This window comes from Acanthopagrus latus, chromosome 10, assembly GCF_904848185.1.
Source record: "Acanthopagrus latus isolate v.2019 chromosome 10, fAcaLat1.1, whole genome shotgun sequence".
In the NCBI taxonomy this organism is placed as follows: Eukaryota; Metazoa; Chordata; class Actinopteri; order Spariformes; family Sparidae; genus Acanthopagrus; species Acanthopagrus latus.
In genome coordinates, this window is record NC_051048.1 from 7,461,024 (window position 1) to 7,476,132 (window position 15,109).

Consider the following 15,109-nt stretch of genomic DNA (forward strand, 5'->3'; position numbering starts at 1 on the left):
GTGGCTGTGGAAAAACCACAAAGCCTATTAGAGACCAGACGAGAGTGCTGCGAGTAACGCCATTAACACAGACACATACACACCCACACACCCACTTTTCATCTTTACAACCCGTCACTGTGAGTCAGTCAATCTCTGGCGCACTAAATCCTTTCTCCACTGAGCCACATGAGGACATGCATGGATGCACACATGTTAATCACACACATACAAGTGTGTACAGTAGCTGCCTCCACTTGCAGAAAAAAAAAGGAAGTTGGAGCAGAAGTTTAGACACGCAGCAGCAGCGTGGAGGGAGCGTCGGACCTGATCTCTTCTTCTTCTCCTCCTCTGGAAATATTTACAGCATTAAGAGGACGAGGAGGTGTCTTTACACAACGCCTACTCCTGCTTCCATTAGCACAGATTTATTTGGCTCCGGCACACACACACACACACACACACACACACACACACACACACACACACATCTGCCTTCTCACTTAATTTGACGAATCTCTTACATGCTCCTCTGGCATGCTGTGATTCTAACACACAAATACACTCTGACTCATATAGGCAGGTTACAGTGCGAACATGGGCCAACTGCTGATGCAGCAGCAGCGGTTGGAACTGCAACGCTGCTTGACCCGACGGTTTTGTCCCGACAGTTTTTTTTTTTGCCTCCAGATAAACAACCCCTCTCTCGTCATTATTACAGGTCATCCGACTCACAGGGTAGCATTTTCTCATAGGTGTGTGTGTGTGTGTGTGTCTGTGTGTGTGTTTATACCATCACAGAAGCTTCACCCTGCAACGCCTCCACGAGGTATGTGTGGTAGTTTGTTTTTTTTCCCCCCCAAAATGCCACTTTACTGGTCATCTCCATGGAGTCGCCACTGGAATGCAGATGTCCACGCCTACGTCAAGATTACCCCACGATATGAAGCAATTACACACAGCAAACACACACACACACACACACACTCAGAGCAGACGTCTACTCGCATGCACGAGCACAGGCACACCCTAAAATCTCTCCTTCCAGCACACTCGGCCTTGTAAAGTGCTGCTGTCAGCAGAGGAAAGGTCACGGGCATCCTCCGCTCTCGCTCGGCGCAGCCAACATGTGCAGCGATGTCTGTCATTAGCCGGCAGCCCGACGGGGCAGAGTGATGCACAGCGAGACAGAAGAGGAGGAGGAGGAGGATGATGTGTCCACAGGCTGCAGATGGAGGATGCACACAAGAGCAGGAGAGATTTGTTGAGACCTTTAATAGTTAAGGGCTTCTTAAAAAGACATAAAATATGAAGGAGTGGCAGAGGAACTGCAGGGAAATGTGTTTCCGTCTAGCAGTTTAAAGGGCAACGCCACCAAATTTTACACATGGTCTAGCAATGCACTCTGTTGGACTCGAATGGTATAAATCTGTACAGCTGAACCAGAAAAAAAAATGCATTTGTTTCCACACATTCTTCCTCCGTTTCAAAACCTGGCACCTACATTACCCACGATGCAACATAGCCACAGAGTGACATCACTGAAGTCATGAAAGGCTCTATACTATTTTTTCCACACGTGCAGTGGCACTCAGAGATCCGTCAAATCACTTTAATGTGTAAAACACCAAACACACAAACACCAAATCTCGCTATTCTAATGAATGTTTTTAGCAAATCAGCAGCTGGATGTAAGGATTTTGATTCTAAGCCAACAGATATCTGAACCGGGAGATCCACTCAGGAATTCCATTGGGTCTGGCAGCCATTTATGGACCACTTTGACTCGAATTTCCCTGCTAGAGACAGACAATTCAACTCTTGTTTCAAAGCCTTTTGCCAGTAGTGCCAGGAATATAATTCTGGTGCAGAAACCCCCTATCCTGTGATTTCATGCTTGGTTTTAAAAAAAAAAAAAACATTAAAAAAAACAAAAAAACAGTTAAATTCAAGGATTTTGACTCAAGTACAAATCATATCTGAACAACAGGATCCAGTCAGAGATTGTATTGGGTCTCGCAGCCATTTTTGGACAACTTTGACCTGAAACATCATGCTAGAGGAACAGAATCATGAGACTAGTTCATTCTTAATCTCTGTATTATGCTTCATGACCTTTTTGTTTAAAAAAAAAAAAAAAATCACTTGTTTTTGTGTTTAATGTTTTTTTAATGGATGCCGGTTGTGGTCTCTTGTATGTACGATATATTTTTGCAGTCAAAAGCCAATGAGAACATTGAAGACATGATATCAGGAGCAGGCTTTAAAAACACTTGCGTGTAAATTGTTCTCAGGATTTCCTGAAACAGTACCGAGGACATGACCTTGATGTCCCAAGTGTTTGTTCCATGGATGTGGTTATTTTGTCTATTCTACATGGCTTCTTGTTGAGCTACATTTCAGGAACCCACTATGTAGCAGTGGCAACTGACTGTGAGCGAAAAGAGAAAAAAAATAAGAATAAAAATCACATGTCGCTGCAGTGTTGCAGAGGAGGAGTGAAGCCATGTGTGAACACACACACACACACACACACACACACACACACACGACTTTGCCTCTGGACACTGGGTCAACTCTAAAACGCCTCTTTTCCCCTCGTGGATTTCATGATTCCTCCACAGATTCCCGCCAGCAGGAGCCAATGTTGTCACATCCCCAACTGAACACACACTGTCATGACTGAGGGTCTCCGAACAAACTGTGGGGACATCATGTCTTGTAGCTGCGAGTCTCTGCAAAGCAAAACAATAAGATCCAACTGTTCAGAACAGTCGTGTTCTTGTGGTGTTTACATGATTAAGTGCTCTGCAGACTTACTACTCTGCAGCCAGGCGGATAAAAATATACCACAGAAAAAGTATGATCATCATCATTTAAATGTGCATATTCGCAGCATTTTCGAAAACACACTGAAGCAAAATTTGCCTTTGAATCAGCACTTCAAGGCTCCACTTCAGGACAAAAAACAGGAACACTTCAACCGATCTGACAAGCGGGCTTTGAGCTGAAGTGTGAAGGGACTGCGAGTGAGAGTCCCCGAGGGGGGGCTGAACTCCACTCACTGCATGGGCATCGCACAATCGAGAAAATTAGCTTCTCCTCCAGAACAACTCGAGGCTTAATCCGCCGCCTCGGGCTCTGCTCCCGGTTAGAGCGCGAGGCCGCGACAAAAAGCGTGAGAGTGTCAGAGTGAGAACTGCATGGCGTGCAGGCGACTGAGGCGAGGCAGCCACCCAAGCCTGGTCCATCAGTGAGCGAGCAGGGAGGTCCCACCCCCACCGGCTCTGTGTGGTCCAGCCCGGGTTCAGAAACACGACCTGATCCAGGAGGCGAACAGTCCAGGTAACTGACAAGCTGACACACAACCGCTCGCACGGTCTGTTGCACAAAAGGCAACACAGGGCCGACCACGCCCCCTCAACCTCCACATACACAGGCCCAAACATGACGGGTCACTCCAGTTCATACACTGATCTTGACGCTCATTAAATCGTCCTCTAAATTTGAGAAAAAGTGAGGAAATCAAACCAAATAGTGATAGTGATGCATCTACGGATGCATTTATTGTTTCCTCCACATTGGGCCATGCTGGGTTGGGTTGGTGCTTCCTCGATGTTGCTCTGGACCAGTTTTCTTAAACCCTGCCCTGATGATGTCACTGTGATGTCATGTGTGTCATCATAGCTTGGATTTAGGACAGAAGGCATGCGTATTGGAAACTTGGAGTTTATATATATGGAGTCAAATATGGAGATTCAATATGGGCACAGAGTGTAATGAGGGACTGTACTGAGATGCATTATTGGAAATGTAGCTTAAATTTGACCACCTAGTCCCAGACTGTCCCCCCCCGCCAAAAAAAACCAAAACAGCCATATAGGTCATCTGTGAAAGCAGTTTATTACTACTCAGACTTACTTAAAACGTTTCGCAGCGACCTCTAGTGGCCATAGTAATCATTATGACGGGAGCGATATTTGATAATATCTAATAAAGCTTCATCAGTGTACATTTCTTTACTTGCGCACACTTATAATGTACTTGACCTATGTCATGAACATGTTAACTTGCAAATGTAACTGAATGTGCATAACTAAAAAGGGATGCACAATACTGGGCCAATAAATGATCATCCCAATATTGGGAAATGTATATATCATAGGTGATTTATGGAGCAAACTTGCTTTCACAGACTTGAGCCCAACATTTATGAACTCTGATATAGTCAGTGCCTTAAAAGTTGGTTTGTGAGGCACCAATAACAGAGAAGAAGGACATGAAGAATATCATCCATCTTAGCTTTTCTTACCCACAGGTCTTCTTAATTTACAGCTTGGAATCCATTTTTTTAATGAAAAAAAGTGAAATGGTTGGTTATCTTATCAGTATGAGCTCAGAAAAAAAACTTTTCTTTTTTGGTTTTTGGTTGCACAACATTTACAAAACACTTACTGTTGTTACTATGGCGTAACCAAAAGTCGGTAAGCCTGTTGCTGATAGACTGCAGGCCGGTTGTTTTGGGAGTCAGTTTCTGGATACGAGTCTCCAAGATCGCTGCGAGCTTCCGACAATTATGTGACAGTGTGGGTGATCACAAAGAGCAGGGACATTTCTAGAAGCAGGAGGTCATGTTGAACTTTTAAAAAAAAAAATGCAATTCCACACAAATTTAACACCAGTCCCTGACAGAGATTTCAGAGACGCATCCAAAAAAAGAAATACAGTGTGTGTATGAGGTGATACGACCAAATGTAAGAGCATGTTTTGTTTTGTGCGATTTCAGCGAACCAGCCCTTTAAAAAGCACCACGGGATACATGTGACACATTTTAAAAAAAACAAAACTGCGCCACAAAAACATTTCACCATTTCTGTGATACATGCAAACACTAAGCCATTTGTTTACCTTCTCACAGGGGAGCGGCCTTCCTCCAGGTTTAGCTAAAGACTAGACTGTGCTTCCAACATGAGGAAAGGAGGAAGCGCTCATTGTGCACTGATGTAAACACACATACACAAGCTCTTGAGATAAATTTAAAAAAACAAAACAAAACACAGTGGTAACCGCAACGGAGAGGAGGACGGATCTGAAAACAGATAATTGTGCAACTCTTGCCCAACACTTCTCTATTTCCATCCCAGGCCCAGTTGAAATTATTTTAAGCGATAAACAAGGCGGTTTATGCGAGCACAGGCGTATCACGCGCTCGGCGCCTTCGTGGATGCGCGGCCGTGCAGAACATAAACAAAAAGGCTAAATAGTTGTGCAGTGATTGGCGGCGAAACAGGTCCCGACTGGAGCGAGGGAGGAGAGGAATAATGAAGGGAAAAGTGCTACACTAAGCCGCCAGCAATCAAGTCTGCACTGGCTCTCCTCATACCAAAACACCATCATCCAATAGCAGCACAGATGCACACACACACACAGATTCTGATCCCAAACACTGAGACTGATCACAAGCACACAAGTGACAGCTGATGATGGATCCTGGTTTGTGTGTATTCAACTCTCCCCCCCCGGCCCGTTTTGTTGCCAGGATTTCCCAAGAAATTATCGCTTCTCAACACGTTCAGATGGGAGAATCCCACAATCAGCATCTTTCAAGACAAGTCATGAAAACTGAAATTAACTCGAAAACTGATGAAGACAAAGACAAGATTTCCTCGGAACAGTTATACTGGCGACAACCAGCTTAACCCTGAAGGTCTGCTCACCTATTCTTTGTGTTTGGTCAAATGATCTCAACAGTCCTCTATATAAGATAGAAAAAAATAAATATATGCAAGCAATCCAATTTTGATGCCAAGTCAAAATTGTCGACGAGAGGTTGTTTATTTTCTGAGGAAACACTTCACACATTAACCTAAAACCTACTTTAAAAAGGACCAATTTCCTTGCTGTCCTTTCGTCTTCAAATTACAGTATAAATCAGTAATTTGTGCATCAAAGTTTCATATTTTTGCAATACGATACACCATCACAACACCACTATTTACTGTGATGGCTGCTGACAACAGACAACTGATACGCACAAACACACACAAGCAGAGGCACCACAGCAGTGTTTAGCAACCCATTTCCTTCACATTACCGCTGTCACAAGCAGCTGCCAGACACACACACACATGCAGACGTGCACACACACTGTATATACACAAGCACACACCCATCAACCCCTCATTCAAAGTTGACAGTATTTGTCCTCTGGAGACTCCAGTCTGCTCTAAATCCCCTCTTTACCCAATTACTCTCCTTCAGATTATGATCATCACATCTCACATACGAGCATAAAACAACCCTTCGCAGCCACACACACACACACATACACGCACACACACACACCTCTGTCACTCGACTCTAATCAGGCTAAATCACAGGCGGTATGATAATTAGGATGACTAGTCTTGTTCTGGAGAAATTCTCACTCTGACTCATGGAAATGTAATTGCATTTCAGCTTCGCCTCCCACTTTCACAACAATTACCAAGACAAACCATTTGTGTCAGCCTCGGAATGATTCTTATGAAGACTACGGAGCGACAAGACAATCAGACCATCAACGTGAGCAGGCTGACAGACAGCAGGGACTGAAAAAAAAAACATTTAGACGTCAATGCTACCATTTGATGGAGCTGTGATTGCCGTGTACCAGGATCACATGTTAAATGTAGCTAATTAGCCACGCAAAAGATCACAATGCGATTAGTTCAACACAGTGTAGCGTACTTTTGTTTCCTCTGACAGTGGTTGGTAGGAAGTGGTTTGAGTTAAAGTACCTTTGGTCTGCATGGGAAGGCAAACCCACTTTGTAACAAAGTGTAAAAGGTGCTTGTTCCTGCAAACCCAAAGCCACATTTTCCCTAAACTTAACCAAGGGTAGTCTGTGAAGCTACAGCCTGTAGCCATTAGCTTACTCTAGCTAAGTAAGAAATGGGGAGAGCTAGCATAGCACTGACCAATTAAAAATTCTAGGATATAACTCAACATAAAATCACAACTCTTTCTTCACAAATCAAGTAAAACATATAAATCTGCTAATTAGTGAATTTAAGAGGTGGTTACAAGTAGCACTTCTGTTCTGCTATGCTAACCAGCTGCTGGCTGGTAGCTTCAGACTCAGCAGACACACATTTTTCTCATCCGGCTCCTGAGAACATGGTGAATGTTTTTTTTTTTCCAAGAGATGTTGAAGTATTTCTTTGAAAGCTATGACAAATGTCACGCTGCTGCGGTAAACCACGAGTGATTAACAACACCGACTTCAAGCTGTCGGACTGCTGCTGAAACGCCAAAAACTGAACCAAAACAGACATCTACAAGAAATCGAAGCGCTGAAGTTACTTTCAACCAGACTGAGGGGATGTTAGGAAGCTCTGCCTAATGAGATTTCCACGTGTCATGTAAATTACGGAGAAAGGCCAAATGACAGCCAAATCTGACATGAGGCCTGTTCTGCTGCGTGCGCCTGTTCTTAGACAGCAGGCGTTATCTGTATTAGCAAACACGCAGATCTGTCATCAGTCCACAGACAGCTGGAAAATGACGCGGCGACACAGTAATCAATTAGAAATCCATTCCGCCTGTTTGTTTTGAGAACGTCAGAGCCCCGAGAAACACGGCGGGTAAATAAATAATTACTTCCTGAAGTTATCCGAACTGTTGAGCGACGATGCATTTCATTTGTGACTGAGCGGGGTTTTATTGCTTGCGAGGCCTCCGGGTGTTCAGGCTGTGTTTGAGGCTCGTAGAAGAAGAAAAAAAAAAAAAACAGAAACAAAAGCTGGAGTCTCGGGCCAAAGCTGGTCACACACACACACAGGGAACTTTCCTTTGAACGATATTAAAAAGGAAGATGAAAAACAGCACCTGAAGGATTTGTCTCAACACGTGCGCTCCCCTTCCTTTCTCCCTCTTTTTCAATTTTTTTTTCCCCCCCTCTTTCTTTCTCAGGTTGCACAATTGCGCGCTGGAGAGGTGAATGGCTGCCTGTCCGCCCGCCGCGAGCCTCCATTGATCTGCACCGAGTGCTGAAGCTCAACAACAGCACACACGCACACATGGCGGGCAGCCAGGGCCTTTGAAGGCGAGTGCAGGACATCCATTTCAAAGCCTGAATGCGAGTGAACGCAGCATTTACATGTAGTGACTGCTAAATGTAAGAACAAACATCTGAGACTGCAGAACAGTCGGGCCCTTTTCCTCTCAGCTAAACCAGGACACGGGGACAATCGTTCAGTCAGCCGTGTCAGCAAACTATGCGACTGATAGCTGCGGTAACAATTTTGCATTTATATGGCGCAATCAAAAAAGGGCAAAGCAGATCCAAAGTGAAGTGCCAACTTGACGAGCCAGCAGTAAACACTGTGACATTTGCATGCTCATTGGCCACTCAAAGGGCAAAAGCTGAGGGAGTGGCTTCAGAGCACTGAGCGCTGGAGTCTTCGAGAGTGAAGTCACAGCACAGAAGTGATGAGTTCAGGGTACGACCGGATTGTTCAGAGAGCACATTTAATTCACTGCTATTTAACTTTATAATAGATGAAATAACAAAAATCCAGTATTTCAACTTCGGCACTTCAGTACGATAAAGACTTAATAATGTTACTCTAGCGTGAATCATTCATCATAAAAAGGGACCTGAACTTTTGTACCACAATCCTGCCAATTTTCATGTTTCAACTTGAAGGTTATAGTAAATTTCTACTTCATCATGCCAAACCTTCGGCTCATCCCACATGGGAATACTGCCGTGAGTCAGACTGAAAATACACAGGACCAGTCGTGAAACAATGAGTCAGTTTATCAACTTGAGGGCACTCAGTAGAACGCATACCTCCGCCAAGACAGAACTCTTTTCCCACTCACTCATAAGATACCCACATGATTTCTGTCCATCAACATCCATTCCCTATAAAACTCCTATCCCACGATGTTAAAAGGTGAAAAAAATTCTGGGATCCATCCCTTTATCTGGATTTGCTCCAGCAGTTAATAGGTTCTATTGTGGCCCGATGTCCAAGTTTCATGGAAACCCATCAAGTAATTTTTGTGCAATCCTGCTCACAAACCAACAAACCAACCAACAAATGGAAACAGATGAAAACAGTCTTTAGTTAAAAACAGAAAAATATCTTTATGAACTCATTTTTCCAAGCAAAAACTTCCATGTTTTGCTCGTTACAGACCCTAAAATGCGAGACTCTCCCACGTTTCTTTGTTTTATAGGATAGTAAATTGAAGGTTTTAGTGTGTTTTTGGAACAGGCAAAAAAAAAAAAAAAAGGCATCCACATCGGCCCATAAAATGTCAGAAATTTGTAAATATGCCCGTTGCAAGTTTCCAGACCAAAAGTATCAACTGACACGGTATAAGTATATTAGTCTGTCATGTAAATCATCATTAGCGACAGCCCCAACGCCAAAGAAAACAAACAGAAATCAACAAAACAAGCACAAAAATAGACGAAGACATTATGTTTGCCACGAGCCACATTTTTATCCTGATAACTGTCTCCTCACTTCCCAACATTCAAAACCCCAACGAATAAAACTTTGTATAGAACAACTGGGAACACCTGATTTTCCTGTGATGATATGAATACACACATCATGCTTTCAGATGCAGAGCCAAAAACAAAAATCAAACAAATGCCTAGAAAGATGGCGCAGGTAAGGTGTTGGAGAGAACACACCCCGCTCCCTCTACAGTTAGTTGTTGGCAGCGTGCCCACAAAAGCGCCTCATAATCTCCTTTAAACAATTTGGCATTATCGCTGGCAGTTATAGCTCGTCTGTTTGTTTAATTTACAGGTATTAATGCAGTCTGACTGACTACTTGCATAACGGATCACCAGAACACCAACACGTGCTGGACTTTGGTCATTGTGTTGAATATCAGTTACTTGTATGAAGTGTCCACTCTGGGATGAGTTTATCTCATGATAACACTTTATAATATTTCTAGGGGTCTTTGTCGGTGATTCCTAAAAAACAGCCATGAGACCTTGACATACACACCGAAAGATGAAACACCTCTGCTTGAGGCAGGAGGGATATGAGAAGAAATATCCACTTACACTCTTCATAACGGAGGCAGAAATTGCTCTAAATTCCCCTTAAAAAAATCCAGATGTGAAGGCTGACTTGTGTGTACTTGCACATGAGCACAGCGCAGCCAACAGTCTAAGAACACAGAGATGAAGCCATGATACCTATTGTTGCACGACTCCGAGCAATCACCTTTACATGCTTTTTATAGAAAGAAAAATGTCCATGAAGCTTTCAGAGAGCCCGAGGTCAGATATCTAATTCAATGCCTTGAATACAATCTATTGGGCAATGAAGCTTCTGTAGCACCCTTACAACAAATAGCTGAAGCTTCGTTCAGGTTGTGTTTGCTCACGAATTGCTTTTATCTGCCCACCTTGCATTTCCCATGGAGTCAATGTGTGGGAAACACTGTGCCATGTGTACGTGAATGAGAGAGCAGTGCTGAAAATAGAAAAGTCAACATATGACAGCCAATTTTGATAAAGTGGCCCCAAATAAACAAATGTCAACGTCTGTATACAGTTTTTGTGACATAATAGTAGCCGTTTAGCATCAACGGCAAAAACCTGAAACCCAACAGGCGAGTATCCAAACCAAGTCGGGGGGGCGCGCAACAGAATCATCTCTCTATATCAACATTTGCATTTGGCCAGGCAGTTAGTCAAATATGGTAAAAATGTATTTTTAATATTCAGACAGAAGTTCAGTCATTATGTCCCAGTGTTCAATCTGGATCACATTAAAAGTCTTTTGGAAAGCCAGCCACCTCCTCCACAGCCAGCGAGTCTACACATTGTTCAAACCGTGAGCCTGCGGTGCTCCTGCGTCGATTTATTCTGACAGTCCCTGAAGTCCCACAGAGCCACGGCGATTAATGGATTAGCCAAACAGGAAAATTAAACCAGCAACTATTTTCATAATGATTTTTCAAAGCTAAAACCCAAAAAACAAAAAACTCCTGCAGGCTGCCCTCTTCACTAACAGTCAGGAAAGAAAAAAAAATCATCAACCGTTCAGAACACAGAGATTCGTCTGGTTACTTCAGGATACGTTTGTGCAAAAATCCAAAGACTTTTCTGCACGATCTGCTGCAGCCACCTCTCTGTCGACACTCAGTGTCCCAGCCATGATATCATCAAACTGTCAAGTCATGGGCAACAGCCTATCAACACTGAATAATCTAATGAGTAATTAGAGTTATCAGATAAAAGGTAGTAGAGTAAAGAAAAAAAAAAGTACAATATTTGCATCCAAAAAGTCAGCAGATGCATGAACTGAATATCTTTAGATGTTGAGCTGTTGGTCGGACAAAGCCAGCATTTAAAAAGTTCTCACCTGAGGGACTCAGAGGGGGGGAAATAAGTCATTTATCACCATTTCTGCCAAAACGATTGACGGAGAATGAAAAACGATGGTTGGCTGTGGCCTCTAAAGCACATCAGAGCTCTTTCAACAGGACCTGGAGATCAAGTCAATCCCTTTTAGTCACTGAAATAAACCTTTCGTGCCTGGAGAGGTGATGCAACTCTCCCTGCATTGTGCTTTATCTCACCCCATCGCCTGCCTGCGACGGGGCTGCATGTGGCGACTCAGGCGATCCTCAGAAATTAGCCTCTGTGCAAGTGAACAGCGGCGTGACAAAGAGGAGGAGAGGATGGCGGCTGGCTCTGAACAGAGATGGAGGAGGGTGTAGGGTTACCTGCACGTGTGCCAGAACTACCTGTCCTGACGGGATCCACTTACACACCAAGAAAAAAAACAAAAAACACACCACCGTGTCCCATCTTACCCAACATGTGGGTCAGTGCAGACACGTGTGGCGGGGCAGAGCAGTGTCGGATGGGACAGTGGGGTGTACGTTTCCACCCTGACGCCACCGGCCCCGAAGTAGACCTCCGTCACCAGCTTCCTCCTGTGAGCACCCAGCACGCATCTTCTCTGGCTGGCGTTTGGGGTTGAGGGTGCACTAAGGGTTGCCAACGATACCAGTGTTTTCATAGATAGTGAGGGCTCAACAGGAAGTCGACACACACACACACACAGACACACACGCACTCAAGAGCTGTCAGGAAGTTCAGTTCAGGCCAAATGTGATTGTGTGCATGGAGACCTGGAGGAGGACTGGGAGGGGGGGATCTGACACCCAAACCCCCAGCTCTGTCTGTGCATCACTTCACATTTTTTTTTAAAAAGTCAGAAAAAAAAAAAAACATTCCACGAACAAACTTTTCTCTCACCTTGAACACCTCGGAGAAGAACCCTGCTCCGATCTTCTCGCAGCTGAAGTCGTCCAGGCGGGCCAGGCTGGACACGGCGCTGCGCAGGGCCCGGTACGAGGACGGTCTGATCCGGTTGGTTCCGTGGACGCTGTGCATGGGCGGCTCTGCGTCTCCCTCCTGCTCCAGCTCGACCCTCTCCGGCTCCATCTTCATCTCGGACGCCCCGGGACTAGGAGGAGGAGGTGGAGGTGGAGGAGGAGGAGGAGGAGGAGGAGGAGGACGGTGCGAGTGGTTCAAAATCCAGCCCGGCTACTGTTTACATTTCCCATGTCCGTCCGTCCGGCCGCTGCGAGGCCAGGGGCGCAGGGCGGCAGGGCGGCAGGGGGGGCAGCTCTCCGGAGAGGGACGGATGAGCAACTCTCGGCGGGCGGAGAAGCCAAATGTCGCAGCCGGCTGGGCCTGGATCCTCTGCAGCGGACTCGTGTCTAACAAACTACGCAGCTGCAGCGCTGCATCCTGCGCCGTCAGGTTGGGTGAAGTCCCTCATGGCGTGCGGCAGAGGAGGCTGTGCCGTTTTTTAAAGTGCGCAGGCTGCTGCTGCTGTCTTGGCAGTCTCTCTCTCCCTCTCTCTCTCTTTCCCTCTCTCTGTCGGTTTCCTCAACTCTGCTGCTCCTCCTGCAGTGGTGAGAGGCCGGGGCTCCCCTTCCTCGGCTCCGCCAATCGAATCCCGGGTTTCCAGTGCGCACACGAGCTGCCTCCGTGACGCTGCAGCCTATTGAAACTGAAGAGGGAGAGTGAAGAGAGGGGTGGAAACAGAGGGCGTTAATACACTAAAAATCAGAAAAGTGAAGCGCATCTGATGCGAAGACAGCGTTATTAGTGGCAACACCGGGATCCGAACCGTCACGCACCGACGCACGACGTCAGATCGAACCGTGTGAACGCGTGAGGGGAGCAAAAATTAACAAAAGGGAAAAAATGCATCAGAGCTCATAAATGAGGCTGTTTGGACGCGTTATCTGCTGGGAGCGATAACAGCGAGTGATGCGGGCAAGATATATCGCCTCTCACTGTCACAGCCCTGCACTTTGCACACACACACTGATCCAATCACCCGGCTGGTGATCACGGATGCAGCCCAGGAGTGGTGAGAGGTCGGCGTGCAGCGTGCATGAGCCTCCTCCACCTCCACCTCCACCTCCACCACCTCCTGCGTGGTGCGTGTGGCGGATCTCCCCACAGCCCGGGACTGCGGCTCGTAAATAATGGATGCCAAGCTGAGCCGAGTTTTGTGAGCTCGTCTGTCACGGACTCAAGTCTCACACACACACACACACACACACACACACACACACACACACACACACACACACACACACACACATGCTGTAGCCTACATGTGAGCTTCAGAGGGGGAAAAACGCTGACGCACAGCGGCCGCAGCAGCAGCAGCAGCGTGCTTCAGGTAGATGTGTCTTACCTGGCCTGTTCTAGGAACACAACCTCCACATGTGTCCTCTGTGTCAGCCCCCAAAGCTCCGGATCAGCTGCTCCTCGGCGTCCTGTTACCGAGAGCCTTTATTTTACTAATTAATCATCTCGGGGTTTATTTTTGGTTTGTTTTGTTTTTTTTAGTTGCGCCGGCACGCACACTCGAGCCTCCCGTGGTTTCGTTTTACGCCGCCGCTCCTGCGCGCTGCCCTGCTGTCGGGTTGGTCGGTTGGCTGCAACGAAGGAAGAGGAGCGGCGACTTTTGCTGTGCTTTATTGGAGGCGGCGAGGCGGGGCACACGTGATCACCGCAAAAAGAAAAAAAAGAAGAAGAAGAAAAAAAAGAAAGAAAGAAACGCACCTGTGGGGGCGCTTGAAAACTGGCCCAGCTTTCACCTATGCGTGTGTCTGCACCAATCACAAGCCAGTATTCACACAGAAAACTGTCGCAGAAAACCCCAAGAGTCTTTATTTTATTTTTTGGTTATAGGATCAGTGGGAAGGTGGCAAACTATCCAAACCATCCTCACCTCCGAGCAAAGGCTGAGCAAAGATCGGCAGATAGCATCCCCATTCTTTATTCTGTTTGACTCTGTGATTCATAGATATTTGCGTCTGATAAAATGTGTCTGAGATGATTGCATCCAATTGTTCAGCATTTTTACATCTTATTGAAACCAGTGTGATAAAATTATTTGATTTTGATAATGCAATACTTTGGCTGTGTGGCAGCGCGTGATCTGCAAAGTAACTAGTAACTGTAAAATTAAAGTACAGTGTTTGCCCTCCAAAATATAGTGGGGTGGAAGTATAAAGTAGAAGAGACTGGAAATGTCAGTACAAGTACTTCAAAATGTTCCTTAAGCGCAGTTCTTGAGTAAATGTACTTAGTTACGCTCCATAGCAAATGTAAGAGTATTTGGATAACATGACATTTAGTGCATGTGTGGCTTTTGGAGCTGTTGTCTGCTTTGCAGGGTTAGTTTTGCAACCTTTTTTGGGGGATCAAGATGCTCAAAGTTGCTCTATTTTGAATGCAAAATGAATTGGGTGGCATCACGAGATGATTAGTGTGTCATTAAAGAGAAAGAAAAACACTTCTTTGACCTAAAGTTGGCCAAAATTCTGGAAAGCGAGGACAGTAAAACAATCAGAATGAACCACAGATGCATGGGGGGGGGCTCTTGCAAGCAAATCTAGTCCAGCCGAACTGATATTGAGGCCCCTGAACTCCCCATCTGACTGTCTGTGAACCTGCTGAGTGGACACTTGTCCAGATGAAATACTGCAATGAGCCCGATGGGAGACTTTTAAGCAGCTATTAAATATTAGTACAACACATAAATGCCAACTCCAGCTGGGATGTGTT

At 45.5% G+C, this 15,109-nt stretch overlaps 1 protein-coding gene across 2 annotated transcripts in view; it reads right to left on the reverse strand.

Moving 5' to 3' along the window:
- Nucleotides 1–14,025, reverse strand: part of tesk1 (testis associated actin remodelling kinase 1) — a 29,259-nt gene extending 15,234 nt beyond the window's left edge. Inside the window, exons 1-2 of one of the 2 annotated variants that reach the window (XM_037112577.1) lie at nucleotides 13,731–14,025; nucleotides 12,269–13,031 (exon numbers count right to left, since the gene is read on the reverse strand). In XM_037112577.1, coding sequence (XP_036968472.1) covers nucleotides 12,269–12,463 — 195 coding nt within the window. In that variant the 5' untranslated portion in view covers nucleotides 12,464–13,031; nucleotides 13,731–14,025. The remainder of the gene's footprint in view (nucleotides 1–12,268; nucleotides 13,032–13,730) is intronic. The other variant, XM_037112578.1, reaches the window with a different exon arrangement.
- Between the last annotated feature and the right edge of the window lie 1,084 nt (nucleotides 14,026–15,109).